Source organism: Leopardus geoffroyi, chromosome A3, assembly GCF_018350155.1.
Source record: "Leopardus geoffroyi isolate Oge1 chromosome A3, O.geoffroyi_Oge1_pat1.0, whole genome shotgun sequence".
Classification (NCBI taxonomy): Eukaryota; Metazoa; Chordata; class Mammalia; order Carnivora; family Felidae; genus Leopardus; species Leopardus geoffroyi.
In genome coordinates this window covers 46,400,862-46,428,396 of record NC_059336.1, presented here as the reverse complement: position 1 = coordinate 46,428,396, position 27,535 = coordinate 46,400,862, and the positions used below count along the sequence as shown (strand labels likewise).

At 39.7% G+C, this 27,535-nt stretch overlaps 1 protein-coding gene across 2 annotated transcripts in view; it reads right to left on the bottom strand.

Moving 5' to 3' along the window:
• The window catches only part of XRN2 (5'-3' exoribonuclease 2), a 78,942-nt gene extending 61,426 nt beyond the window's left edge, over positions 1-17,516 (bottom strand). Inside the window, exons 1-4 of one of the 2 annotated variants that reach the window (XM_045445470.1) lie at positions 17,322-17,516; positions 3,395-3,522; positions 3,201-3,312; positions 166-277 (exon numbers count right to left, since the gene is read on the bottom strand). In XM_045445470.1, the coding sequence (XP_045301426.1) occupies positions 166-277; positions 3,201-3,312; positions 3,395-3,522; positions 17,322-17,396 (427 nt within the window). In that variant the 5' untranslated portion in view covers positions 17,397-17,516. The remainder of the gene's footprint in view (positions 1-165; positions 278-3,200; positions 3,313-3,394; positions 3,523-17,321) is intronic. The other variant, XM_045445472.1, reaches the window with a different exon arrangement.
• Between the last annotated feature and the right edge of the window lie 10,019 nt (positions 17,517-27,535).

The window sequence follows — 27,535 nt, the reverse complement described above, 5'->3', positions numbered from 1 at the left end:
TGACGGAGTCCATTAACTATTTTTGACAGTGAACATAAATCTTCCGTGGATATTCTGGATCCTAATTAAATTAAAATCATTCCTATTCCGAGGGAAAGTTCACACACCCTCCCCATTCTATATATATTTCATAAGAAATCCAACTTCGAGATGCATATTCTTTACCTTTTGACAGTATTTCTTCCCTGACTCGCTGCTTCTCCACTGCTGCTTCCATTCCTTCTTTTGAGGCTCTGAACCTCCTGGAACGCTGCTGGTTCATTTTAGCACGCGGTGCCTGAAAACATTATTTCATAGTCACTTGATGCTATTTGAAATATGTCCAACTAAATCTGTACATTATTTTCAATCAGTTGTCCTTATAAAAATAGTATACTAAAATGGAAAAGTAATATATATTATCCTTTCATGACAGATAACTCCTAAGAACTTAAATTTTGGACCAAGAACCTAAAAGCTGACCTCAGTCAGGTGAGTGACATGTCAAACAGACAAACATCCTAAGAAGCCACTTAATACTGCAGAGCCCACAACCCAATGCCACTTCCACTGGGTTACAGTCCTTCAAGGCACCCAAGAACAGCAGCTCACTTTATTCAAAGACCCAGCCAGCATGTGATGAGTAGTTACTAGTACATACAGGACTGGGAAGACCTTACATCCATGCCTGCCTAAAAGGAAGGATGGTCTCCATATGGGATTCACCATGCCCCATGAAAGCAACAGAAAACTACTTCTTAATCTGTAGGACCTCAAGGCACTTCTATTTTTAATTTTTTTTAACGTTTATTTATTTTTGAGACAGAGAGAGACACAGCACGAACAGGGGAGGGTCAGAGAGAGAGGGAGACACAGAATCTGAAACAGGCTCCAGGCTCTGAGCTGTCAGCACAGAGCCCGACGCGGGGTTTGAACTCACGGACCGTGAGATCATGACCTGAGCCGAAGTCGGACATGTAACCGACTGAGCCACCCAGGCGCCCCAAGGCACTTCTATTTTGTATTTCCCACAATAAGGTAGGAATGATTACCACTCCGTCTCTACAAAGCAGGTAGAGAGGGAACAAGGTTTTAACAGGAAATACTTTTTTTTTTTTTTTAATTTTTTTTTTTCAACGTTTATTTATTTTTGGGACAGAGAGAGACAGAGCATGAACGGGGGAGGGGCAGAGAGAGAGGGAGACACAGAATCGGAAACAGGCTCCAGGCTCTGAGCCATCCGCCCAGAGCCTGACGCGGGGCTCGAACTCCCGGACCGCGAGATCGTGACCTGGCTGAAGTCGGACGCTTAACCGACTGCGCCACCCAGGCGCCCCTAACAGGAAATACTTTTAAATCACTCTTACCAAATGTAATTTAAAATCACTGTGTAAGTTTGAATGAAGTGAATTGGACTCTAAAGTTTTTAAATTCCTGAACTTTGTTTTGGGGTTGGAAGGAACTCTTGAGTATCCTGTCTACATAAAATAAATTATTTTAAATTCTCTTCAAATAGTTCCCTTTCCTACAAAATAGTTCTATTTTGTATTAAAACTATTAAATTCTCTTTAAATAGTTCCCTTTCCTACACCTAATCTAATGTAAGTACCAAGTTCTTTGATCTACATTTATATTTAAACAAACCCATGTTCATAGACACGAGTGAACAAACATGCAGACAGACATACAGACACTCATACAGATATGCACATAGTTTATACTTGACCTAGCAGTTAAGGATACACTGGATGTAAACTGACAGATTTTCTTCAAGAAATTTCACTAATGTGAGTTAGAATATGCTCCAAATAAGATATTCTTATCTCCTCTATTCTTTATTGCACTTTAACAGAAACTTAATAAGTTATCAAGTAGCTAAGACTTTTCATTGAATAAAGAGAACTTTACAGAAAAGTTCATCTTCTTGTACCCCAAGTTTTCTAGATTTTCAAAATCATTCTATTATCTACTAGGATTACTAAATGTAAAAAAAAGAGAGTCTATTTGTATCAAGCTAAATAAATTTTAGGGTTATAATTTACTTTAATTTTCCTTGAACTCTGATATATAGTGTGCTGCTCATTTAGAAGCTAAGCTAGCTGGTTTATCATCCTACGTCAGTAAGTAAGTTACTGCCCTCTTAAAGCATTCTGATGACTGCTCACTGCCTATAAGATAAAACCCAAATTCCTGAAGTAAGGCCTTCTCAAGTCATTGGTCTATTTCCCTTTCTGATCTAAAACACCTATGATTTCCCAAATTTGTCAGTGTGATTAAAGGCATGGCTTTGAGAAATCTGGAAGGCCTTCTTTCTTCCCATCTATTCCAGCATTTCCACTCCCCTCCCCACCTGTTATTCTTTTTTTTTTTTTTTTTTTTTTTAACGTTTATTTATTTTTGGGACAGAGAGAGACAGAGCATGAACGGGGGAGGGGCAGAGAGAGAGGGAGACACAGAATCGGAAACAGGCTCCAGGCTCCGAGCCATCAGCCCAGAGCCCGACGCGGGGCTCGAACCCACGGACCGCGAGATCGTGACCCGGCCGAAGTCGGACGCGTAACCGACTGCGCCACCCAGGCGCCCCAGCCCACCTGTTATTCTTTATGCTTCAAGAAATGGGACAAAAGTGGAGCACCTGGGTGGCTCAGTCGGTTAAGCATCAGACTCTTGATTTCAGCTCAGGTCATGATCTCATGGCTGTGAGATTTGGGCTCTGCACCAAGTGTGGAACCTGCTTAGGATTCTCTCTTTCTCTCCCTCTACCTCTCCCTCAAAATAAATTTAAAAAGGAAAAGGAAAAGGAAAAGGAAAAGGAAAAGGAAAAGGAAAAGGAAAAGGAAAAGGAAAAGGAAAAGGAAAAGGAAAAGGAAGGAAGGGGAGGAGACAAAAATTACTCCTCTTTCCTAATTCCCTTAGTAGCACTGATTTCCTCTTCCCTCAGCACCCTGCAGGTGTTATCTAGTACCTAAAGCCCACAAGTAAGTAACCTTGCTCATTTATCTCTGTCCTGTTAGTGGTAAGTCCTTCAAAAGCAAGAGCAGTCACCACTAGTCCCCAGCATCTCACAATCTGGCACAAAACACTGACAGAACGATCAGGCTGTCTCAAATTCACCACAGTCAACCTTTACTGTTATTTAGCTGACTTTCATTCTACACACTCAAAACCCAGCAAAAAAAAAAAAAAACAAAAAAAAAAAACAGGATTCTAGGTGAACTTACCACTCCATCTATTGCCATATAAAGAAGTCGTCTTGGTCTCACAATATTGAAAAGCCTGTCAATGTACTCAAAAATTGCAACCATCATTTCATCCTCATTTTTCGGGGCTGGCCTAGAAGGACAAGCAGACGGTGTCATTTAATACAGTACTCCTCTGTAACTTTTAGTACCAGTGACAAAAATGGGTTACGTACTTGTCTTCAGGATGAGTACAGGGATGGATGATTCCATTCATATCCAAATAGAGATTATCAAACTCCACATCATTTGGATTTGGTTTACTGGCATCAACAGGAATCTTGACACCATTGCATTCTTTTGGCTATGAGGAAGTGATAATAGTAGTTTGATTGTTCAAGTCTAAAATTAACACATCCTAGGCTCAGTATGAACCCATGTTTCACCTCTGAATTGGAAACAAAACACTTTAGGTCACTTTTACATTGTAAGATGTTATTTTACTCCTTAAAGCAAATTGAAGCGGATATTTTGTCTGTGGAAAGTGGACAGCTATCAAACTCTCAAATCATTCAAGTGTCCAAGTGAGAAACCCTGGGAGTCATCTTAGAATTCTTTTCCCTTCCCACCCATTATCAGAAAGTCCTGTCAATTTAACCCAAAAGATGCCTCTCCACTTCATTTCCTCTCAGCCCCACTGCCATGGCTGTCACTGCATCACTCACCTCAAAGATCTGAATGGCCTTCATATGGACTGCTTCACCCTTAGACTCTCCTATCTCCAGGCAACCCCACAAGCGGTCAGAGTTTTCATTCTAAAGTACGAATGTGGCTGCATCTTCATCTTGCCTGAGGTTTTCAATGATTCCCAAGTACAAACCAATGAGCCTGGACTCTTATTAGCTTTCTGTCCTACCAAAGTACCATTCAGACCAACCCTATCTCTTCTAAGTTCCTGGAAAACCCTCATGCATCCCTTAGTGCCTCTGCACACTGCTTCTCCTTCTGCCTCCATACCAACACCCACTTCCTGAAACCTTATTAATTTTCCACAGTCTAGACTGCGATCGAATGTCACTTACTTTATAACTCTTTGGACAGATCTCTCAGAAAACTGCTCCTCCTTCTGTATTTCCTCAGAATTTTGCTTATTCACTTGTAGCACTTCCATGATTTTACAATTAGTCATTCTAACTCAACTACACTGTGAGTTCTTAAAAAGATAAGCACTACATCTTACTCACTCCTGGAGGCACTCAATTGTATCTTTGTAACTAATACTACCTTTGTTTTTTTTCTAACAGTTTCAGCAAATGATAAAAATGAGATCATAGGAAATCGCTTTTTTAAAAAAATCATTTTTTAAAAAGTTCCGTAACACACATAAAACATCATTTGTAATAGCAAAAAACCGTGAACTTAAAAGCTCATCATGTACATGCTACATCATGGATGAACCTCAAAAACATTCTGCTAAGTGGAAGTCAGTCAGTCACACAAGACCACAGAAGATTCCATTTATATGAAAAATCCAGAATAGATAAATCTATAGAGACAGAAATAGAGGAGTTTCAATCTGAGGGTGGGGCAAGGTTGAGGGAGATAGGAAATGAATGCAAGTGGGGACAGCATTTCTTTGGAGAGTGATACAAATGTTCTAAAATAGATAATGTTGACTGTTACACAATTCTGTATATAAACCAAACCACTGGACTGTACACTTTAAATAGGTAAACTTTATGGTATATAAATTACATCTCAAAACTATTAAAAAAAAAAAAGAAATAAAAATGAAAGGTCAACTCAATTAGGGGGAAAAAAGAGCCCACAGAATGGATTATGTAGATGTCCATATACTAAATGCCAGACACAAGTGAGATTCAAAAAATAGGGCAGGATGGTCACAAGTATATTGCTGGGCCAAAAACAGACAAAAAACAAAACCAAACACACCAAGCTTCAGAAGAATATATATATAGTACCATTTATAGAAAGGTATAAAACAGACTAATTATTGGTATTGTTCAGGGTGGACAGCCTGAAAAATGCAGGGAGTAGCTCTTGCCAAGAAGTGGGAGAACACAAGGGGCTCCAAGCCCAGAGACGAGCTCAAGGGATAGCCTCTAGATGATCCATCAGCACCAGCAGCAGTAACAGCCAGGAGGCTCACTCAGACCCTTCACTACCCCCTCGCTTATACTCAGGCTCCACAAGGACCAGGCAAGATGGGTGCTTGAGAGGAAGGGCAGTGCAGTACCCTGGCTGATCAGTGGGTCCCTGGAGGAACAAGGGGCACACCCACCCAGAGGGCTGGCAGTCTAGGCAGTTGTGTCTAGCAGGATGCCCACTCCTCCTCCACTTCATGGAGAAAGGAGTATATACATTCTAAACAGGCAGTTGATAAATTATCCTATATTTGATAAAAATGCCAAGGAATCAAGATAAAGATACTTTAAAAAGTAAAGATGATACAAATACACAACTAGTGAGTCTGTATAAAAATACATTCCGTAAGCTTTAACGTAAACCCGTCAAAAAAAATTTTATACCAACCTTACAAGGCTTTCTGGCTCCTCAAATGTGAGGCAGAAACCACTACTGTTAGTCATAGTTAAGTAGATGTATTTTTGTTTAAGCCTGCATAGCATTTAACAGCAACATCAGAAAAATCGTGAATTATGCCTTAGATTCCCCTGTATTGAAAGTTCCCACTGTTGAAGTCAAATACCAAACTACAGAACTGAGTTTTAGACTCCACTAGTTAGATTTCCCAAACCAGCTAGTTTGCAGGAGAGAACCAGGGAATAAGATGGCTGAGACAAATACCCAATTTAATCTCAAAAACTAATCCCTGGAAGGATCCAGTGTGACTGCATTAGTTTGTAGAGAAATTTATGACCCAGGGCACTGCTGAAACTGACAGAGTAATGGGCCATAATTAGTAAAGTTTAACTGTTGGGTGTGATCAGATAGATGGGAGAGAGCCCTACCTGTACCACGGTCAGCTCAGGGTGGTTATGGGCGTGCCCCAAACTGCACCTCCCCAAGGAGCAATATTAGATGCATAATGCCATGAGAAAGAAACATAGCTCACTACAATAAGCTAGCTAGTAAATAAACAAGGAACACACAACAAGCCCTGGCATGGGGAAGGGAGGAGGCACCAGTACCTAGAAAGTGCTATATTATCTAAAATGTCCTGTTTGCAGCAAAAAATTACTAGGCATGTAGAAAAACAGACCAAGTATGAGCCATACACCAGGAAAAAGGCAGGCAGCAAAAACTGCCTGTGAAAGTGTCCACATGTCATATTTAACAGAAAAGATTTTAAAATAGCTATCATAAATATGTTTGTAGAACTTGAGAGGAGTATGCCAATAATGTTAAAATGTCCACACCATCCAAAGCAATCTACAGATTTAATGCAATCCCTGTCAAAATGCCAACATTTTTTACAGAGCTAGATAGGAATCACAGAAGATCCCAAATAGCAAAGCAATTTTGAGATAGACTAAGAAAGCTTCAGGTATCACAATCCCAGATTTCAAGATATACTTACAAAGTGATAGTAATCAAAACAATATGGTACTGTCACAAAAAGACATATAAATCAGTGGAACAGAAGAGAGTCCAGAAATAAAGCTATGCATATACAGTCAATTAATATATAACAAAGAAGGCAAGAATATACAATTGATAAAAGACAGTCTCTTCAACAAATGGTGTTAGGAAAACTGGCAGCTACATGCAAAAAATGAAATTGGACCATTTTCTTATACCTCACACTAAAATAAACTCAAAATGGATTAAGGACCTAAATGTGAGATCTGAAACCATAAAACTCCTGGAAGAAAACACTGGCAGTAATTCTTTGACATTGGTTGCAAAAACAGTTTTTTAGATATGTCTTCTCAGGCAAAGGGCAACAAAAGCAAAATTAAACTACTGGGCGGGGGTTGGGGGTAGCTGGGCATTGCCTGGATGGCTCAGATGGTTAAGCATCTGACTCTTGGTTTCAGCTCAGTTCATGATCTCAGTTTGTGAAAAAGTGAAAGTCAATGGATGGGGAAAGATACCATGCAACAGCAACCACAAGAAAACTAGAATGGTTGTTATACTAGTTATCAGACAAAATAAACTTTAAAACAAAAGAAGTTACCAGAAATAGTGCTATTTTATGGTGATAAGATGGTCAATCCATCAAGAAAATGTAATAATTAAAAACATACACACATAGGGGTGCCTGAGTGGGTCAGTGGGTTAAGTGCCCAACTCTAGATTTTGGCTCAGATCATGATCTCCTGGTTTGTGAGATCAAGTCCCTCGTGGGGCACTGACAGCATGGACCTGCTTGGGATTCTCTCTCTCCTTCTCTCTCTGCCTCTCCCCCACTTGCACACACTCTGCACATGCTCTCTTTCAAACTAATAAAAATTTAAAAAAAAAGTGTGCAACTAATAACAGAGCATCAAAATACATGAAGCTTTCCAAACCCAATGCAAGAAAGGAATAAAGATTACAGCTGGAATAAGTGAAATAAAGACTAAAAATCAATAGAACAGACCAATGAATGAATCCCTCTCCTCTGCACCTCCCCTGCTCACTATCTCTTTCTCAAAATAAATAAATAATAAACATTCAAAAACAAAAAACTACTGGGACTATACCGAAGTGCCTGCACAGTGAAGCAAACCATCAACAAAACAAAAAGGCAACCTACTTTATAGAAGACATTTACAAGTGATACTTCCTATAAGGGATTAATATCCAAAATATATGAAGAACTTATGCAACTCAGCACCAAAAAAACCCAAATAGTCCAATTTAAACATAGGCAGAGGACCTGAATAGACATTTTCCAAAGAAAGAATACAAACGGCCAACAGACACGTGAAAAGATGCTCGACACCACTAATTATCAGAAAAATGCAAATCAAAATCACAATGAGATATCATTTCATACCAGTCAGAATGACTAAAACCAACAACACAAGAGATAAACAAGTGCTGGTGAGGATGTGGAGAAAAAGGAACCTTGTGTACTGTTAGTGAGAATGCAAATTGGTATAGCCACTGTGGAAAACAGTATGGAGGTGCCTCAAAAAATTAAAAAAACAGAATTACCATATGATCCAATTAATCCCACTAGTGGGTATTTACCAAAGAAAACAGAAACACTAATTCAAAAAGATATATATACCCCTACATTTACTGCAGCATTATTTACAATAGCCAAAGTATGGAAGTGAACTGTCCATCCATAGATGAATGGATAAAGAAGTTGTGGTATACATACACAATGAGATATTACCTGGCCATTAAAAAAAACAAGATCTTGCCATTTGTAACAACATGATGGACCTAGAGGATAAAATGCCAAGTGAAATGAGTCAGACAGCACAAGACAAATACCACGGGATTTCACTCATTTGTGGAATTTAAGAAACAAATGAACAAAGACAAAAAGACAAAAAAACCCCACTCAAATACAGGAACAAACTGGTGGTTGCCAGACAGAGGTGGATGAGGGGATGAGTAAAACATATAAAGGGGGTTAAGAATGCTCTTATCCTAATGAGCACTGAGTAATGTATACAATTGTTGAATCACACTGTACACGTGAAACTAATACAACACCGTATGTTACCTATACTTCCATTAAAAAATAAAAGAGGGCGCCTGGATGGCTCAGACAGTTAAGCATTTGACTACTGATCTCAAGTCAGGCCCTGATATCAGGATCCTGAGTTCAAGCCCCACATTGGGTTCCACATTAAGCGTAAAGCCTACTTAAAAAACAAATAAATAGAATAGAATAAAATAAAACAAAATAAAAAGCTATTGTAAAAAATACTTTTTAAATACATGAAGCTTTTTAAAAAAATTTTGAGAGACAATTCAAAATATGTTCTCCAACCACAATGAAATGAAAATAACAGAGGGAAACTTGGCAAATTCATAAACATGTGGAAATTACACAACACACTCGTGAACAACCAATGGGTTGAAGAAATTAAAAGAGAAATCAGAAGATACTTTGAGATGAATGCAAATTAAGATACAACATACCAAAACTTATGCTATAGAGCCAAAGCAATGTTCAGAGGAAAATTTATAGCCGTAAATGTCTATATTAAGACAGACCTCGAATCCATAACCTAAACTTCCACTGTAAGACACTAGAAAAACAATTGCAAGTTAAACCCAAAGCCAGCCAGAAAAAATTACATTATAGCAGACATTAATAAAACAGAAAATAAAGAGGAAAAAAAAAATCTATGAGACCAAAGTTGGTTTTTTCAAAAGATCAACAAAATTGACAAATGTTTAACCAGTTTGACCTAGAAAAAAAGATTCAAATTACTAGAATCAGAAACAAAAGAGGACATTACTGACAACTTTACAGAAACAAAAACTATCATAAATGGTACATCAACAAATTAAATAACTTAGATGAAATGCACAAGTTAACAGAAAAACTACAAAAATGACACAAGAAATAATCTCAATAAACCTACAATATGAGATAAAACCAGTAATAAAAATATACCCACAAAGAAAAGTCCAAGTCTGGATGGTTTCTTCACCGAATCCTACCAAACATTCAAAGAATTAACCTCAATTCTTCACGAATTCTCCCAAAAAACAAAAAAGGAAGAATCACTTTCCAACACATTTTATGAGGCCAATATTATCCTGATACCAAAACTAGACAAAGACACCACAAGAAAACAAAACTACTAGTTTTATAAGAGACTAGTATCTCTTACGATGTAAAAGTCAACAAAATATCAGCAAACTGAATCTAGCAATACATAAAAATAATTACACACCATTACCAAATGGGATTTATCCTAGCAATGCAAAGTTGGTTTAACATCAAAAAACCAATTAAAGCAATACGTCACAAGAGTGGAATGAAAGACAAAAATAACATGACCATCTCATTACATACAGAAAAAGAATTTGAGAAAATCCAATACCCTTTCATGATAAAAACAAAAACCAAATGACCACTCAACAAACTAGAAAGTAAGTAGAAAGTAATAGAAAATAAGTTCCTTCTATAAAGGGCATCTATAAAAAAGCTGTTAACACATTAAATGGTGATGAAGTAGTTGGTTTCCCTTTAAGGTCAAGAACAAGGCAAGGATGTCCTTTGTCATTTGTATTCTAAATTGTCATGGAGGTTTCACTCAGGGCAACTAAGCAAGAAAAATAAAAAGAGCATCTATATTGGAAAGGAGGAAATAAAACTATCTGTTTGCATGATGTGACCTTGTATATAGGAAATCCTAAGGACTTTGCTAAAAAACTATTAGAATATGAGAGTTCAGCAAGGTTACAGGATATGATATTTAAAAAAATATTTTCTGCACACTTATAATGAACAACTCAGAAATAAGAACACAATTCTATTCATAACAGTATCCAAAAGCTAGAACTAAAATTAACCAAAGAAATATAAAGTCTGTACTCTGATGTGGATTCTAAAATTCATATGGAATTACGACGAAGCCAGAATATACAAAATAATCCTGAAAAAGAATAAATTGGAGGACTTATACTTCCTGATTTTAAAATTTACTACAAAGCAACGGTAACAAAGACAGCATGGGACTGGTACAAGGATAAACATAGAGATCAACAGAATAGAAATGAAAGACCATAAATAAACCCATACACTTATGGTCAACTGATTTTTAAAAAGGGTGTCAAGACCATTCAATTAGGAAAGAATAGTTCTCAACAAATGATGCTGTAACTATTGGATAGTTTATTCATGCAAAAGAATGAAGTTAGACCCATGCAAAAGTTTACTCCAAATGGATGATACACCTAAATTTAAGAGCTAAAACTTAAAACTATAAAACTCTCAGGAGAAAACACAGACCTAAATCTTCATGACCTTGGATTTGGCAATGGATTCTTTGATATGACACCAAAAGTGCAAGCAACTAGACCTCATCAAAATTAACAACTTCATGCTTCAAAGGGCACTGTCAAGAAAGTGGAAAGACAATCCAAAATGGGGAAAAAGATTTGCAAATCATATATCTATTAAGGGGCTTGTGTTCAGAACATGTATTCTAAAAACTCTTATAATTCAGTCAAAAGACAACCCAATTTAAAAACAGGCAAAGAACGGAATAGACTTTTCTCCAAAGAAGATATACAAATGGCCAATATGCACATGAAAAGATGCTCAGTATCATTCAGTCCTAATGGAAACACAAAGCAAAACTACAGTGAGATACCACTTCATACCCACTAGAATGGCCAAAATAAAAAAGCCACATAAGAAATGTTAGCCACAATGTGGAGAAACTAGAACCCTGAAACACTGCTGGTGGTAATTAAAATGTTGCAGCCACTTTGGAAAATAGTCTGGCAGTTCCTCAAATAACCAAACACAGAGTTACCACATAGCCCAGGAATTCTACTTCTAAGTATATACCTGTGAAAACATGTCCACACAGAAACCTGTATACAAATGTAGCACATTAGTCACAAAAGTCAAAAGGTGGAAACAAACCAATGTCCATCAACACACAAATGGATAAATAAAATGTGGTATATGTATATATCCACACAATGAAGCATTATTTACTCATAAAAAAGAATGAAGTACTGATACATGATACAACATGGATGTACCTTGAAAACATAGTAAATGAAAGAAGTCAGCCAGAAAAAACACATACTGTATGATTCCATTCACATGAAAGGCACAGTAGAGAAATCTAGAGACAGAAAATAGCTTAGTGGTTGCTTAGGGATAGGAGTAGTAGGGGCAGGGAATAGTGGGTTGGTAGCTATAGGGTACGGGTTTCTTTCTGAAGTGATGAAAATGTTCTAACACTGTGGCGACGGTTGCCCACATCCGTGAATATATACAAAAAACCCACCGAATTCTAAATTTTAAATGGGTGAATTGTATGATATGTGAATCATATCTAAATAAAGCTGCCTAAAAACGTAGTCATCTCCCCCCAAAATATTACACTGACGAAAAGTGAATGCAGAGTCAGGGACCAATAGCCTCCTTAATTATTGTCCTTCCTGCCCTTAGAGTAGTGCCTGTCATAAAAAAAAGTATTCAATCAATCATACAGAAGAGAAAAAAAGCAGGGTAGGAAACCTGGATTTCACTACGTGAAAACAGAGCACAATTTTACACTACACAAGAGTTAGACACAAAAATATCCCCACTTTTACCTGGGCATACAAACTCCTGAAACTTAATTTAGCAATAAAATTTTGAAATATCAAGTGTTTCTGTACAAAGCAATGTTTGAAGCACTTAACTTATATTAAAGTGATTTAATTCACACAACCACCCTGTGTGATATACATACCACTGATCTTCATTATTCATGAATTCCGTATTTGCAAATTCACTTCCTTACTAAACATTTTTTGGTAACCCCCAAATCAGTATTTGCAGCACTCCCACATTCATTCACAAACATTAGCAGAGCGGTAAAAAATCTGAGTCCACAACATGCACATTCCCAACTGAGGTCAAACAAGGCAACACTCTGCCTGGTTTCAGCTCTCACACAGAAATGACCAGACTGTAGGGAGCAGTGCAGTGGAATGCAAGAAGCACTAATTCTTTAGACTTTAGGAGAGTTTAAGGCACTTTCTCAAGATGAGAAATCTAATGAACAGAGGACTGTATAAGCCAAGGATGCAAAGTGAAGAAACTGATGGCCGAATGAATAAAGAGTAGTTAAAAAGTCAAAAGAAGAGAAAAAATGAAATCATAAAAGATACTCAATCCAAAAGAAGCAGAGGAATTGGAAGATGGAAACAAGGACCAGATGAGTCAGAAAACATGACAAATTTAAATCTAACCATACACGTAAATATCCTAAATGCCTCGCTTACAAGGTGGAGACTAGAAAAAGCAGTTCCTCAAAAAGGTAAAAGGAATTACCAAAAGATCCAGCAATTCCACTCATAAGTATACACCCCAAAGAACTGACAGTAGGGACCACTTACGGACATCTACCCTAAGCCCTGATATGTATACAGATCACTGTACACCAATGTTCACAGCAGCATTATTCACAGTAGTTAAAAGGGAAAAATAACCCAAGCGTCCAAACAAAATGTGATATATACATACAATGGGTATTAGCCTGAAAAAGGAACGAAATTCTGATACATGCAAACATGTATAAATCTTGAAAACACTATGCTAAGTGATAACCAGACACAAAATGAAAAGTGTATGATTCCACTTACATTAGGTATGTAAAGTAGGCAAATTCTTAAGACAGGAAGTAGGGGAGGAAGAAGTACAGAGAATTATTGTTTAATGGGTACAGAGTTTCTGTTTGGGATGATGCAAAAGTTCTAGAAATTAATAATGGCAATACTTTCATAATATTATGAATATACTTAATGCCACTGAATTCTACACTTAAAAATGGTTAAAATGGCAAGTTTTATGTTATGTGTATTTTGCCACAATAAAAAAGGGGCAGATATCATCAAATAGCATTAAAAAACACAACCCAACTGTATGTTGCCTATAAACACAAACACTTTAAATATAAAGACACAAAGAGACTAAAAAAGAGTGGAAATAGACCATGCTACCCTAGTCTGAAGATCTGGCTATCTTAATATTGAACAAAGATTTCAGAGCAAAGAATATTACCAGGGATAAAAAAGATAATTTTATGATGATAAAGGAGCATATTCATTGAATACATAACAATGTTAAGCATTTATGCACCTTATAAAAAAGCTACAAAATGCAAGGAGCAAAAACCAACAGAACTGAAACAAGAACAGACAAATCCAAATAAGTATATATGCCAGGAGATTTCCATGCTCCTATCAAGTAATTGAAAGGACAAAATCAGTAAATGTTATTCAAGTCTTCCATGTCCCATCAACCAGCATGATAACATTTATAGAACACTCCATTCAACAATAGCAGAACCTGTATCTCTTTTAAGGCAAAATGACATTTGCCAAGACCATACTCTGGGCCATAAAACAAAGCAAATAAACTTTAAAAGGACTAAAATTATGCAAAGTATGTTCTCTGACAGTGAAATAAATTAGAAATCAAGAACAGAAAAAAATGTCTGGAAATCCCCAATATTTGAAAACTAAGTAACACTGTTATATATAACCAATGGGCCAAAGAAGCCAAAGAGTCTATTAGAATGTTACTGAATGAAAATGAAAAACACAATATCTCAATATTCGTGGTATGTAAGGTAGCAGGCACTCCATACCTGCATGAGAAGAAACAATGTATCAATGCAATGATATACAATTGCAGAAAAGGAAAACTTAAGACACCAGGGTTGATTGATTAAAGATTCACAAGGCAGGGGCACCTGGGTGGCTCAGGCTGTTAAGCATCTTACTTTAGCTCAAGTCATGATCTCCAGGTCCGTGAGTGTGAGCCCTGGGTCGGGCTCTGTGCTGACAGTTCAGAGCCTGGAGCCTGCTTCAGATTTTGTGCCTCTCTCTCTCTTGGCCTCTTCCCCACTCGTGCTGTCTCTCTCACTCTCAAAAATGAATAAATGTTTTAAACAGGGAGGGGTTTTAAGGAGAAAAAACAAAGGGGCAGATGGAATGTCTTAAAGTTATGTTTACTTGTGGTGATGGTTTCATAGACGTACACATTTGTCAATCTACTAAACTGTATACTTTAAATATGCACAGTTTGCCGTAGGTCAATTACACCTCAGTAAAGCTGCAAAAGGGAGAGGGGAAGTGGAGAACAGAGAGAAAAGAAAAATCAATCGGAGGACCAGTATCCAGAATTCAGAGGGCTGAGGAAAAGGCCAAGAAAAAAAAAAAATCAAAGAGCATTCTCTAGAACTGAAGAACACAAGTGTCCAGACTCAAAGTCAACCAAGTACTGCTCAAAATGAATTTAATTTTTTAAAAAAACCTGTACATAATCATGAAAGCTTACACTACCAAAGATAAAGATTTTTTAAAAATCCAGAAAGAAAAATAGATCAACTACAAAAGAATAAAAGCAGAACAGAGATAAAGAACGTGGTCTTTCCCAGTTGACACTGGCTTTAAACACCCATTAGCCAAGTGACCTTGAGTGCTCTGTGCTTCAGTTTTCTCACCGGTAGTAATAATAATAAGCAGTAGCAGTCATATGGTTATTATGAGGATTTAATAAACTTCTCTGTATAGTGCCTTGAACAGCACTTAGTACATGTAAAACACTATATAAGTATTGGTTAAATAAATAAATCACATTAACATTGAACTTCTCATCAACAACAATGAATGACATAAGTCAAAAGAACAATGCTTTCAGAGTTTTGAGGGAAACAAATTTTCAAACTCAAACTATACTTAGCTAATGATGTGTACAAGGACAGAATGGACTCAGAAAACTCACATCTCACATAACATTTCTTAAGAATTCAACTAAAAATAAAAACCAAGGAAGGACTTAAGCCAACAAAGATGATGATCAGAAAACTACCTCTAACAGAAGAAAGGAATTTTTAAAAACCTCAAGAAGCAGTTTTCCAGCAAGCCTAAATAAATAACCAGGTGTGGCAGCACAGAAATAAAAGACCTCAAAAAGCCGTCTCCAAGAAGAAAGAGGACTTGATCGAATACCTGAGACAACCGGCAGTTTGGATGAGGAACCATATAAACAGGAAAAGAGAAAAGCAACACTAAGACAAAAGTAGCACATAACCTAAATCAGCATCGTGACAATAATCGACAATACTTTTTGATTTTTTCAGCTTTTAAAACAAACCAGTATAAGCCAATGCCCTGACAATTTAATTTTGGATGCCAATAAGGGAAAAACGTAGCTGACAGGCTTGGGGTAAAGAATAAGGGCAGCAGGGGTAGAAATGCTAATACTTAAGCTTAGATGATGAAAACTCAAGGTATACTTTATATAGGAGAGCCAATAAAAAAAAAAGGCATATTAAAGTTATCAAGTTTACCCACAGAAGAAACATGGTGACGTACTAATATTAGAAGGGGGGGGCAGGGGGGGGGGTGCTGCATGAGCGCCTAAACCCTCATCTATCACAGCTGGAATTCCACAGCTAGATCCAAAACAAATAAATCAGGTATAAACATGATACTTAGAACGAAAACAGTTAAAAGTGGTTATCACTGCAGAGTAGAAACGAAGATCCAAGTTAGTAAAGCTTGATGAAAGTTTTAAAAACAAAGGAAATGAGCATTCAGTTTAACAGTTTCTCTGACAAAAACACAAGGAATATCATCAAAACAAAGCTTTCGATTCCTCCTTGGATAGAAAATCAGCAAAAATCAAGACCTCAACAGCTTTAGCGAAAGAAATGTTTTCAGTGACGGATACGTACTTCCTTCAAAAACGAAAGGGTGAGAGGCATGATGTGTCCCTGAATCTTCCCAATCCAGAAATTCTAATTCAGAGTACAAAACCAAACTTGGACTGGAAACACGGAAACAGTAAACACAAAACAAAAGAATGAGCACAAGTCTACATGTATATTAACAAAGTAACAACAAAAAGTGTATTGTTCGAGTGCATTGAGGAATTCCGAAAATTTTTACAAGCATACTGCCTAGAGAAGGGGGCACTTATCAGACTTCTATCTTGTCCTAGACGTTTCTAAGGTGCTGCTTTCGACGTAGGGTTGAACAGCAACAAATAGCCTCTCACACTAGGAGAAAACCTTCCTGTCACGAACAGTAAACAACAAAAGTCCGCCGGCGGGGATTACTTTACAAGGCTGTTAAAGGCCGGGATCAGCATCCGTGCAACCCTAACCAGCTAACTCAACGGACCCGCCAGAAGTGGCCTAAGAGACGTTGAGTCTCTCCAGAAACGACAACGCGCGGTGCCGGAGGAAACAAAGCCATGGGCGGGGCCTTCCGGTCCGGGGGGAGAAAGCGGGCGAGGGAGTAACAGCCCTCCGGCGAGTTCGTATCCCTCTCGGCCCTCACCCCGCCCCTCCCGCTGGCCCGGGTCCAGACTCTGGGTGCCGGCGCCCAACTGCGTGTCGGGCCACCGCAGTCCGCAGGGCTGAAAGAGCCGCGCGGGACCGAGCACCGTGCCCCAGGGGCAGGCGGCGGGCGCCAAGGGCCGCGGCCTAGACGTGCCGGAGCGCCAGGCTTTAGCGGGGTGGCCGTCAGGAGCCTCCTCACCTTTTCTTCCACGCAGTTGACAATGATGGACGGGTACTTGCGGCTGAGCCAGCGAAAGAAAGCCGGGACTCCCATAGCAGCTGCCCAGCTCGGAGGCGGCCGCCCGACCCGCGGACGAACGTAACCAGAGACACAAGCAGCAGCGGCAATCGCGGGCACTAGCACTTCCTCCCACGTGCGCGCCGGCGACAGGAAGTGACGTCACGGCTGCGCCGTTTGGTGCGTAAACTGGCCCGTTGTTGGGGGCGGGGTTCGGCCGCCGGCCGGAAGGTGAAGGGGGTGGCCCTGCGGGGTTCCGAGCCCTTGCGCTCGGTGGGGCCAGGCCCAGAGCTGTGACGCGTTTGAGTCGTGGGAGGGGCCCAGGCGGTGACTTCGCCGCGGCTCCCGCTTAGCTATCCCGGCTCCCGGGATAGCTGAGTCCTGGCGGTCCGCAGATCCCAGGGGAGCTCTTTGCGGGTTTGATCACCTCTTTCAAACCTATCTCAAGTCACAGTAGAACTACAGCATGTAAACCCACTCGTTATTTCTGCTTCCTGGTTTTTCTCGGTTTTGTGATACTGTACATACCTGGACTATTAAAAAGAGTACTTTTAAATATTTTGCCGTCATGATGGCTGGTTTGCATAAATTCACTCTAAATACTTAAAAAATGGAATCTAACCGGAGTTCAGCATTTAATTCAACTTTCCAGGTACATTTATGAGTGCAATTGCTGATATCTAGTGGGGTTTGTTTTTGTTTTTGTTTTTGTTTTGAGCGTTTACGTTGTGTTAAAGCATTGGCTAAGGGATTATCTCATCTAATCGTAACTCGAGCCTTAAGGTACTATTATCATCTTTATGTAACATGAGAAAGTCAATTTTTAGGGGGATTTAGTCACCTGTTTATTCACACAGTTTTTGTTTCAGTCCAACTAAAGATCATGTAATCCTCTATCCTTGCTCTAATAGGATACTTTTATCCTTTGTTTTGTGGTGGCTTCAAATACATTTTTCCAGCATATAAAAAGAGAGGTCTGGAAGAGGAGGTATTTATGTCCATTTGCTCAAGCTTGGAATTCTCTCTCCCTGGAATCCCCTCTTGGCTCCACAAATCACACTCAATCCTAAAGGCTCACCTCAAGAGGCCACTGAAAGTATTTCTCCTTGCTACCTGGCATGCAATATTCGTTGCCCCCTCCTCCTCTGTGATCTGATGCCACTTTCTTTAAACCGTTGGTGTGGAAATTAGAGAAATTGTTATCCCATGTTTTACTTAAGAACAGCTGGAGCTATTCCAGAGTATTAATGTCTATGGTGAAATCTCTTATGTCTCCTGGAAATAGCTCCTCCTCCTCAAGTATTTGGTTTCCTTGGGAGGTGCTATGTTCTTAGAACTCACACATCATATGGGGGTATGGATAGCTAGGCAAGTTGGGCCATTGGGAGTCCTTGCTGAGCATTTTTGTACTTCGAACCATAAGGAAGGGAAGGCACCCCTCCCATATGGTTGAAAGCTGAAGGATAAGAATGGGATTTATTGCCAGTCTGCAACCAAAGAAGCAGATTTAAGTCCCTGTTTCCGGTGGCTTTTGAATACAGCTAAATCCGTCTTCCTGCAGTTTGGTTGCTAAACCTCTCCTTTAATTCCATTAACCAATAAATTCTTTTGCCCTAAGCTGGTTTGGGCTAAGTTCCTATCCCTTGCCAAGGAAATAGTACAAACAACCCAGTAACAACATTTGAGGAGTACACAACTAATTCACTGGGTGCTAAAATTGCTTTGCGTAAATTAGGTACAAAAATTGAAAGGGGAGAGTGAAAGGTAGAGAAGAGAGGGAACCTGAAAGTGGCAGGAAGATATAGTCTGTGTTGTGAGATACCTTTCTCAGCCTAGTGTTTCCAGTAAAATCTACTAAACTCAGGATGGGTGTCAGTTTTGTTTTGTTTTGTTTTGTTTTGTTTTGTTTTGTTTTGTTTTGAAATCAAAAAAGAGGATGAGTATCATGTTGGGGTCACTGTTGTCTAAACCCACAGAGCTACGCAACATAGCAGATTTCAAGAAGCAGAAGAGGTGAGGAGAATTTATAAGTATTGGAAATTAGAAGGAATATTTAACCAGGTTGTAAACTTCTAAAGGCTGGGAGCTATTAGGTTTTGAAACATTAGGTTTTTTGCCTAAGCCTGAAGGGGGCAGAGAAAGGCCCCCAGCTGACATCTGGATTACATTAATATGAAGATAATATGAAATATATAGAAACCAGTATTTTTAAACATTCATAAATTTATTTTAAAGCCCTATTAACATTGTAATTATAGAAAAGAGTCTTTGTGGGGCGCCTGGGTGGGTCAGGTAGTTAAGTGTCTGACTTCAGGTCATGATCTTGTGGTTCACGGTTGCGAGCCCCACGTCAGGCTCTGTGCTGATGGTTCAGAGCCTGGATCCTGCTTCAGATTCTGTCTCCCTCTTTCTCTGCACCTCCCCCACTTGAACTCTGTCTCTCTCTCTCCCTCTCTAAAAAATAAATAAACATTAAAAAAATTTTTTTAAAAAAGAATCTTTGAGAAACTGTTGCCTGTGATTGCTCTCTGGATTACCAAGTGCTTCCTTTCCCTCATTGTCTTTATAAAATTCATTTTGAATAATGTGATATGTTTGAAATAATAGTTGTGATGGTTAATTTTATGTGTCAGTTTGGGCCAAGAATGCCCAGATACTTGGTCAAATTTTATTCTAGGCTTTTTTTGTGTGAGGGTGTTTGCATAGGAAATTAACATTTTAATTGGTAGAGTAAAGCAGCTTGTCCTCCATAATGTGAGTAGGGCTCACTCAGTCAGCTGAAGGCCTGAATAGAACAAAAAGACCAGCTTCCCAGAGCAAGAGGGATGTCTTCACTAGACTGCCTTCAGGCTTCACCTGCACCCTCCCCTTTGCTGAGTCTCCATGCTGCCAGCCTTTGGACTGGAACTGCACCATTCGTTCTCCTGGGTTATCCAGCTCATACTGCAGATTTGGACTTGACAGTCTCCCTAACTGCATGAGCCAATTCCTTAAATATATATCAAATAAATAAATAAATAATCATTCTGTTTTTGTGGAGAACCTTGACTAATATAGATTTTGGTACCAGTCTGGTTTTAGAGGACTAGAATCTTCAAGATTAATTTTCTGAATTGGTTTTGGAGCTTCTGGAATTGACTGTCCAATCTGATTAGAATTAAGCACACTAATGACTGTCTCCATTAGTAAAGAGAGCACTGAGAGTCCACGGTGTGACCTGGCAATAGAGAGATGCAAAATATCACCATTGGATACCCTCATCAACCTAATCAACTTTAAGAAGAACAAAACATTTTTGTCAACCAACAAATATGTAATGAGATTGGCTGGTTGCTCCTGGCATCACAGAGCAAAGTGGAAGAAGAAAAAGATGAGATCAGGGATTCAATTTCTCAGCTCAAACATCATATAAATGACCTCACAGTGTCTATGTCTGCCCTGAAAGAGACATTTATCACCTATGGCACAGCTGATATTGCTGAGAGCCAAACTCCGAACCTCATCATGGGAGTGGCTGACTTATAACACAGATGGCATTCCCAGCCTCCCAGGTGTCTACTGTTAAGATAAAGGCACTGACTGGAAAGGAATGAGGCCCTGAAAACTGGAATGCCGACATGTGAGAAAATTGATGGAGTTGGGAGCCTATGACCATTCATTCTGATTCGTCTTTGCCCATAGAAGCAGCCTCTCTATTCCCACCTGTGGAGATTAACTCTGCATTGCTTGGGGAAACTATAATGGCCTCCCCTCTTTCAAGGCTGTTGCCTTGAAAGATGATACTGATTCTCCTCAGGACCCACTCCCACCACCCCTCTTTGCTTCTAGGCAATGTCTTAGTCTCTTTGGACTACTGTAACAAAATACCATACACTGAGTGGTTTATAAACACCAGAAATGTATTTCTTACAGCTCTAGAGGCTGGGAAGTCCAAGATCAAGGAGGTAGCAGGTTCAGTGTCTGGTGAGGACCTGCTTCCTTATTGACAGTCCTCTTCTCAGTGTAATGTCCCATAACAGAAGAGGCAAGGGATCTCTTTAGAATGCACAAGCATTCATTCTATCTATAGCAACCTGTAATTAGACACAAGTCCCAGCAGGCCACTAAAAGTGAGGTGCAAAGTGTGACCCATGAGGTGCACTACATTCCAAAAGAACTACTTAGATTTTCTAATTTATACAGACAGAAATCCAGAGAGTATGTGTGGGAATGGATACAAAGTGTGTGAAATAGGGGCGCCTGGGTGGCGCAGTCGGTTAAGCGTCCGACTTCAGCCAGGTCGCGATCTCGCGGTCCGTGAGTTCGAGCCCAGTGTCGGGCTCTGGGCTGATGGCTCAGAGCCTGGAGCCTGTTTCCGATTCTGTGTCTCCCTCTCTCTCTGCCCCTCCCCCGTTCATGCTCTGTCTCTCTCTGTCCCAAAAATAAATAAACGTTGAAAAAAAAATTAAAAAAAAACAAAAACAAAAACAAAGTGTGTGAAATAATGTTAGAAGAAACCTAAAGTTGGGTCAGGGCAAATTTATTGATGTGGGCACACTAAGCAGGGATTCTGCATTGAAAGTAGCTCTGGGGGTTAGAAAGGGGTCTGACAATTTGGTTGCTGAAAAATGGACAAAAATATGGCACACTGTGAGCAAGTTAAAAATGCTGGACCTGCCTTGGTTTAATATAAAAGAAGAGAAAACTCAAGCCTGGTTTACACATGGTTCTGCATAATATTCAGGCACCACTGCAATACTATAGCCCCTTTCTGGGACATCCTGAAGGACAGTGGTAGAGGGAAATCTTCCCAGTGGGAAACACTTTGAGCAGTACACCCTTGTTCATTTTTCTTGTTAGGAGAAATGGCAGATATGCAATTATATACTGATTAATGGACTGTGGCCAATGGTTTTGCTGGGATCAAGGACTTGGGAGGAACAGAAGTGGAAGATTGGTGACAAGGAAGTCTGGGGAAGAGGTATGTGAATAGATCTCTGTGGAATGGTAAATCTGTGTGTCGTGTCAATGCACACGAAAGGGTGACCTCAGCAGAGGAGGATTTTAATAATCAGTTGGATAAAATGCCCCATTCTGTGGATAACAGCCTCTTTCAGAGCCACCCCTGTCATTGCCCAATGGGCTCATGAACAAAGTGACAGCAGAGGCAGAGATGAAAGTTATGCATGGACTCAGCAACATGGACTTCCACTCTCCAAAGCTGACCTGGCTACAGCGATGCTGAGTGCCCAATTTGCCAGCAACACAGACCAGCACTGAGTTCCCAGTATGTCACCATTCCCAGGAGGCATCACCCACTACCTGGTGGGAGGTTGATTATATTGGACCACTTCCATCATGGAAGGGGAAGCATTTTGTTCCTAATGGAACAGACGTGCACTGGATATTAATTTGCCTTCCCTTCACACAATTCACCTACCAAAACTACCATCCATGAACTTACAGAATGTCTTGTCTATCATTATGGTATTTCAAACAGCATTGCTTCTGATCAAGGAACTCACTTCATATCAGTGAAGTGTAGCAATGGTCTGCGCCCATGAAATTCACTGGCCTTTCCATGTTCTCTACCATCCTGAAGCAGCTGGCTTGCTAGAACAGTGGAATGACTTTTTAAAAAATGTTTATTTATTTTTGAGAGGGAACGAGAGAAAGAGTGCAAGTGGGGAAGGGACAGGGAAAGAGGGGGACAGAGGATTTGAACCAGGCTCTCTACCAACAGCAGAGAGCCTGATGCAGGACTCGAACTCTTGAACCATGAGATCATGACCTAGCTGAAGTTGGACGCTTAACTGCCTGAGCCACCCAGGTGCCCCTGGAATGTCTTTTTAACTACTCTGTTACAGTATCAGGGGGGCAATATCTTACAGGACTGGAACAAGTTTCTCCAAAGAGGCTGTATATGCTCTCAGTCAGCATTCAGTATATGATGCTGTTTCTCCCATAGCCAAGACTCACTAGTCTAGGAATAGAAGTGTGGAGATAAGATTGGCACTACTCACTATTACCCATAGTGACCCAGTAGCAAAATTTTTGCTTCCTATATTTGTGACCTTACACTCTGCTGACCTAGAGGTCTTAGTTCCAAAGCAGCAATGCTTCCAACAGGAGACACAGCAATGATTCTGTTGACCGAGAAGTTAAGACTGCCACCAGGCCATTTTAAACTCAGGTAAAAAAGGAAGTTACTGTGATGGACTGGAACTACCAGGGGAAATGGGGCTGCTACTCCATGGTGGAGGTAGGAAAGGGTGTGCCTGGAATGCAGGAGACCCCCGTGTTATGTCTTAGTGAGATTAACATTCAAATAGGTGGACTTTGAGTAAAGCAGATTACTCTTCAGAGTGTGAGTTAAAGTCTTCATAGAACAAAGACAGACTTCCTCTGCACAAGAAAGAATTCTGCCAGCAGACTGCCTTCAGACATGAACTGCAACTCTTCCCTCAGAATCCAGCCTGCCAGCCCCACTTCCCATCAGATTTTGGACTTGCCAAGCTCTCTCAATCTCTCTGTGTCTGTGTGTGTGTGTATGTGTCTCTGTATCTATGTCTCTCTCTCTCTCTCTCTCTCTCTCTCTCTCTCTCTCACACACACACACACACACACACACACACACACACACTTTTGATTCTGATTATGTTTCTCTGGAGAACCCTGACTAATATATTGGTCAAGATACCTAACCTTTCTGCACCTTAGTTTTCCCAACTATAAAATGAGGATTATATACTTCATGGGGTTTCTGTGAAGATTCAATGATACAACACTCGGAGCATGGCCCAAAACATGCCAAGCACCCAGCAAATGTTAGCCATTGAATGGTTATCTGTTGGGTTTTTGCACTGAGGAAGCCTCACAATTTTGTTAGTGTGATCCACCTAAAAGATCTTGGACAATTTAATCACCTAATGGAGCTTCATTTTTCCATCCCCCACCCAGCATTAACTTCCTGGCATTGAGGCTGTCTTCAGTCTCTCTTGATTGTATTTCCTAGACATTCTCACCTCATTGAGTGTATGCTGCTAGTCTTCCCACCACCTTCCTGCCAATTCAGATTACACTTTTTCTCTCTCCTCTTCTCCATGAATGTCTTCCAGAATGTGAGTGCAAACAAGCTCCTCCCCACTGTCATCTTCCATAGCATTCCCTGACTTCTACATGGCATCTCATCTTCCATTTCATTATTCCTATGAACATTCTGTTTAATCTATCAGGGTAAGCTGGGTTTTGCTATGGTAATAAATAATGCCTGAAATCTCATTAACTTACTGTAAATGGGGTTGGGCTATTCCCCAGGGATATCCTCCATAAGGTGACTCAGGGCTTCAGCTTCCTGTAATTCTGCCAGCTTAACACATGACCAGACCATTGTTACCAAAAGGGAAGACTGAGCAGGAGGGATGTCCTGGGTGGTTTTTTTTCTTAAAATTTTTTTTTAATGTTTTTATTTTTGAGAGAGAGAGAGAGAGAGAGAGAGAGAAAGTGAGTAGGGGAGGGGTAGAGAGAGAGAGGGAAACACAGAATCTGAAGCAGGCTCCAGGCTCTGAGCTGTCAGCAAGAGCCCAACGTGGGGCTCTAGCCCCTGTACCATGAGATCATGACCTGAGCTAAAGTTGGATGCTCAACTCGGGTGCTCCAGTCCTGGGTGTTTTTAAAGTCCAGGCTTGGTTGTGGCTTATTCATTTCCACTTTGGTCCATTTGACCAAAACCCAGTCACATAGTCCCAACCCAACTGCAGAGGAGATAAGGAAATATAGTCTTGCATGCCCAAGGATAGGAAAAGGAAAAAGGATTGGTGAACACATGGCTTTATCTCTGCCACACTCCTCAGCAAAGTTGCAAATCAAATTGGTAAATATATATTTATGGTCCACAGTCTTTGCTATGTATGTTGGGTACCACAAGCAAAATAAATTATTTCTCCCAAAGAGCCTACCATCAGTAGCAAGGATAAGTGACAGCCACAAAATATAAAATAATAAAATAAGTCACAGTTTAGCCAACAATAAATAAGTCTGATATCACGGTGTATGACTGCAAGTCCAAATGAGCTGCATAGATAATTGCTACAGACATTGAGAAAAGACAGAGATCTAGTCATCTAACAGGGTCGTCAGATGATAGGGAGAAAGAATACACTGAGTCTTGCAATAACAGTAAGATTTGATTGAAAATAAAGAGGTGTGGAAGGAGATGCTGTAAGTTCCCTGGAATCCAGCAGATTCTCAATAAATACATTTATTGAATTGAATTCTTAGAGCAATAGTTCTCAAAATGTGGTCCAGAGATCCCTAGGGTCCCAGAGACTCTTTTGAGGGGGACTTGAGGTCAAAACTATTTTTATAATAATATTCAAGTGTGATTTACCCTCTTCACTTTCATTCTCCAAGAGTATAGTGGGATTTTCAGAGGCTATGGGATCTGATATCTTAACAAATTGAATATCAGAAGTAGATGTGCAGTAATCCAGTTGTCATCCATGAAGCCAGACATTGAAGGATTTCAAAAAATGTAAAACAATGTCATTCTTCTCACCAAATTTCTTCTGTTGGGGAAATATAGATACTTTCATAAGATATGTTAATGTGCATGAGTTTCCTGCTATTTTAAGTGAATTAATAAATTAGTATTTTAAAATTTTCTCAAGTTTGATTTGTAACATGGGAAATATTGATAGATATAATGCACAAAAGCCCCTTGGAGTGGTCATAATTTTTAAGAATATAAAAGAGCCCTGAGACCAAAAACTTTGAAATCTCTGTCTTAGAACATAAAATGGAAATGGAATCTACATGTTTCTGCTCTTAGAAACAATGCAAAGCTTATTTTTCAATTTTCCAAGATTTTTGTATATTCAGATGTTGTCTCAAGTGCTCCTTGCTACCTAAAACACTCTGCAATCATTATCACCAAGTACAAATAATAGCTACAAATGAACATGACATTGGCAAGCTGACACACAAATATGTTTGTTGATACACATCCTATCTCTGTTGAACTTCAGACTAGAGCTCAGAAATAAAGGTACAGGAGGGCAATACAGGGATGTAGATAACCAAAAGATGTATTTTTTAAAGTTTATTATTTATTTTGAGAGAGAGAGAGAGAGAGAGAGAGAGAGAGAGAGAGAGAGAGAGAGAACAAATGGGGTAGGGGCAGAGAGAGAGGGAGAGAGAATTCCAATTCCAAGCAGGCTCCACATTGACAAAGCACAGAGACCAACGTGGGGCTTGAACCCATGAACCGCGAAATCATGACCTGAGCTGAAATCAAGAGTCAGGCACTCAACCAACTGAGCCACCCAGGCACCCCCCCCCAAAAGATTTATTTTTAAGGCCGTAATATACACATTGCTAAATTTATTCAGAAAGATTATTTAACTCTAAACTTTCTCAGTGTATACTCATGCCTTAAGTTAACCAAAGAGCTATAACAATAAGTAGTGTACTCCAAAGTATGTGAGAAATAGGATCTGTGGTCAAATAATTTTGGGAGCTTTGGGTTAAATTGAGCTGAGTAGACCGCAATTCTATGGCCCTCTTTAAGCCTTTTTGTATGCCCCATTTCTACATTTCTCTAACCATGGGAACCCCCCCCTTTTTTTGCAAGGCATTTTGCAGGTTTTGTATCCCTGGGAAACAGTGTGAATAGATGCTATAAGTGTAAGTGTGTACAGGATGCTACTGATGTTTTAGCAAGCTTTGGCTGCCTGTACTCAGGTTGCCAAGAATAGGATTTGACCAAAACCGTGAGTCTAAATCCATACTTGTTATTACATGGATTTAGATGACAAATCCCAATGCTCTAAAATGTAACCCCAAACAGTCAAAGCCTGCTAGAACATGATTTGCTTGTAAAGCAGGTACAAGATGTCCTAGATCCAGCACTATGAAAGGGTCCTCCTACATTTTATTTCCTAATATGACATCTGAGAAAATTCTGGCAGATTTCTGTTTAAGGCCACAGGTTGTATTGTCTCCTAAAGCAAAAGACAGGGAGTTGACAGAAGGTACGTATTTCAGAGTTGAACGGTAATAATTCCCTCTGGGTGTATAAATGGGGGAAGCTGGCTAGAAAAGACCTTGTTTAGAGGATAATAAAGTGTAAAGCACTCAGAAGTGTTGAAGGTAAGACCTCAACCCTACAAGCTGATAAGCAGGCCCAGACTTTTATT